Source organism: Mandrillus leucophaeus, unplaced genomic scaffold, assembly GCF_000951045.1.
Source record: "Mandrillus leucophaeus isolate KB7577 unplaced genomic scaffold, Mleu.le_1.0 Scaffold590, whole genome shotgun sequence".
Taxonomy (NCBI): domain Eukaryota; kingdom Metazoa; phylum Chordata; class Mammalia; order Primates; family Cercopithecidae; genus Mandrillus; species Mandrillus leucophaeus.
In genome coordinates, this window is record NW_012106364.1 from 739,862 (window position 1) to 742,714 (window position 2,853).

A 2,853-nucleotide genomic window follows, 5' to 3' on the forward strand; every position below is an offset into this window, starting at 1 on the left:
CCTGTAATCCCAGCTACTCGGGAGGATGACGCAGGAGAATCACTTGAGCCTGGGAGGCAGAGGTTGCGGTGAGCTGAGATCGTGCCATTGCACTCCAGCCTGGGCAACAGGGCAAGACTCTGTCTCAAAAAAAAAAAAAAAAAAAAAAATTAGCTGGATGTGGTGGCATGTGCCTGCAGTCCTAGCTACTGAGGAGGCTGAGGTGGAAGAAGTGCTTGAACCCAGGAGTTCAAAGTCACAGTGAGCTATGACTGCACCACTGCACTCCAGCTTGGCCACAGAGCAAGATCCTGTCTGTAAAAAAATAAATAAATAGATAAGCAATTTTAAAAAGGGAATATTCATAGGCTATCCACTGATTAACTCTTAGTGTTATGCACCTTTCAGTAAACACTGTAGTAGACCAAAAAGGTAGCACTTTAAAGAAAGTGGCTATCTTCCTCCATCTTCTTTGCAACAATATTTAACGATTCATCCAATATATTCAATTAGTACCCAATTCAAATGAGCTTTAGTTACTACTGGAGTCAAATATATCACTTGGGACTTGATCTCCTTCATTATACAAGCAAAGTTTAAAATGTCAATAAGGAAAAGAAAAGATTCAAAAACTTTAAGGTGTTAAGCTACATTCTGGCTGCTAAACATTTAGAACATAATCAAGTTGGCTAAAAATAATCTTGTCCTGAGGCTGAGGCAGGAGAATGGCATGAACCCGGGAGGCGGAGCTTGCAGTGAGCCGAGATCGCGCCACTGCACTCTAGCCTGAGTGACAGAGTGAGACCCTGTCTCAAATAATAATAATAATAATAATCTTGTACTAGAAATTCCCCTATAGAGAAATGCATCAAATAATTAGGTAACAAAGATCATTTTCATTCAGTTTCTAGTTCCACACCACCAGAAAATATCACAAATATTGATCTGAAGAAAATAATCTTAAATATACATAAAGTTAACACCAAACCTCCTAAAGAAAATGATGAAAGTTTATGGGCAAATATGAGCATAGGTACAACACAAAGATTTGCTTTAAGGTCCCTGCATTTTAGTACTTGGTTCTCAACTCAAAAACACCTAGGATCTGAAATATACAATCAGTGAGACACACAAAGTCATGTTTCCCATAGCTACCCCATAACCCAGTATTCCAGAGACAAGGTTCATATTAAACATGCTTTAACAAGGGACTCATTTTAAATATTGCCCTCTTTATAAAAGCAGAAGCTTATTACCATTGGATTTGAATCTGCTATGAGATCCCGTAGAGAATCCAGAAATCCCTGATCTTCCACCATTTGGGCATTGATATCATGGAGTTTTGCCACGCAGACTGCTGCTGTTTTCCGAACATAGGGATCCTCATCCTTCAAGCACTTGCGGAGTGGCTCACAGAGATACTCTGTAATTTTGTCTACCCGGATGCACCCCATGGTTCTGACTGCCAAGGCTCGAATCAAAGGATTAGGATCTTCACAGTCCTGCAGAAAACAATCACCAACAACTGTAAGTATACATGGTGGCTAAAAGTAAACAGTCCAGTTTACATAAGCTGCAAAAGAATTACCTCATTAATTTAAGCTTCCACATACATTCTACACGAGCTCCAATCTTCCACACTATTCCTTTCCTAAGTACAAATCTTAGCTGCCCTATTTAAGAGTTTAGGTAAGCCGGGCGCGGTGGCTCAAGCCTGTAATCCCAGCACTTTGGGAGGCTGAGACGGGCGGATCACAAGGTCAGGAGATCGAGACCATCCTGGCTAACACGGTGAAACCCCATCTCTACTAAAAAATACAAAAAACTAGCCGGGCGAGGTGGCAGGCGCCTGTAGTCCCAGCTACTCGGGAGGCTGAGGCAGGAGAATGGCGTAAACCTGGGAGGCGGAGCTTGCAGTGAGCTGAGATCCGGCCACTGCACTCCAGCCTGGGCGACAGAGTGAGACTCCGTCTCAAAAAAAACAAAAACAAACAAACAAACAAAATTTACATTAGCCTAGAGATGCTGCCTCAAACTGGAGTTAAGTTAGAATTCATTTTCCCTTTGAGCCATTCCATATTCTTAGCACCACTGAATATTTGGTAAGTTTCCATGGGGTACATGATATTCTGCCCACCTGGTTGATTGTTGCAGCACAAACACTTTTCATTTCATCTGTCCTCAGGTAGAGAATTATCGATAGTTGCTCAGAATAACAGTGAATCAAAAGCAATGCCAAAATCACAAGGTGCCAGCTAAACATTCTGTAAAGTAGATACTACTAACTTTAGAAAATATTTTTTTAAAAATTTTTTTGAGACAGGCTTTGTCACTCAGGCTATAATGCAGTGGTGCAATCATAGCTCACTACAGCCTTAAACTCCTGGGCTCAAGGGATTCTCTCACCTCAGCCTCCCAAGTAGCTGGAATTACAGGCATGCACCACCATATCCAACAAATTCTTTTTTTTTTTTTTGAGACAGAGTCTCGCTCTGTCACCCAGGCTGGAGAGCAGTGGCGTGATCCTTGCTCACTGCAAGCTCCACCTCCCGAGTTCACGCCATTCTCCTGTCTCAACCTCTGGAGGAGCTGGAACTACAAGCGCCCGCCACCACGCCCGGCTAATTTTTTGTATTTTTAGTAGAGATGGGGTTTCACCATGTTAGTCAGGATGGTCTTGATCTCCTGACCTTGTGATCCACCCGCCTCGGGCTCCCAAAGTGCTGGGATTACGGGCCTGAGCCAACAAATTTTTTAAAAATTTTTTTGTAGAGACAGGGTCTCGTTTTGTTGCCCAGGCTGGTCTCAAACTCTTGGCTTCAAGTGATCCTTCTGCCTCAGCCTCCTAAAGATCATGCCACTGCACTCCAGCCT

The 2,853-nt window shown here is 42.9% G+C and overlaps 1 protein-coding gene across 1 annotated transcript in view; it reads right to left on the reverse strand.

Moving 5' to 3' along the window:
• AP2B1 (adaptor-related protein complex 2, beta 1 subunit) overlaps nt 1–2,853 on the reverse strand; it is a 149,688-nt gene that overhangs the window by 123,958 nt on the left and 22,877 nt on the right. Inside the window, exon 6 of the mRNA XM_011999417.1 lies at nt 1,236–1,481. Within this exon, the coding sequence (XP_011854807.1) occupies nt 1,236–1,481 (246 nt within the window). The remainder of the gene's footprint in view (nt 1–1,235; nt 1,482–2,853) is intronic.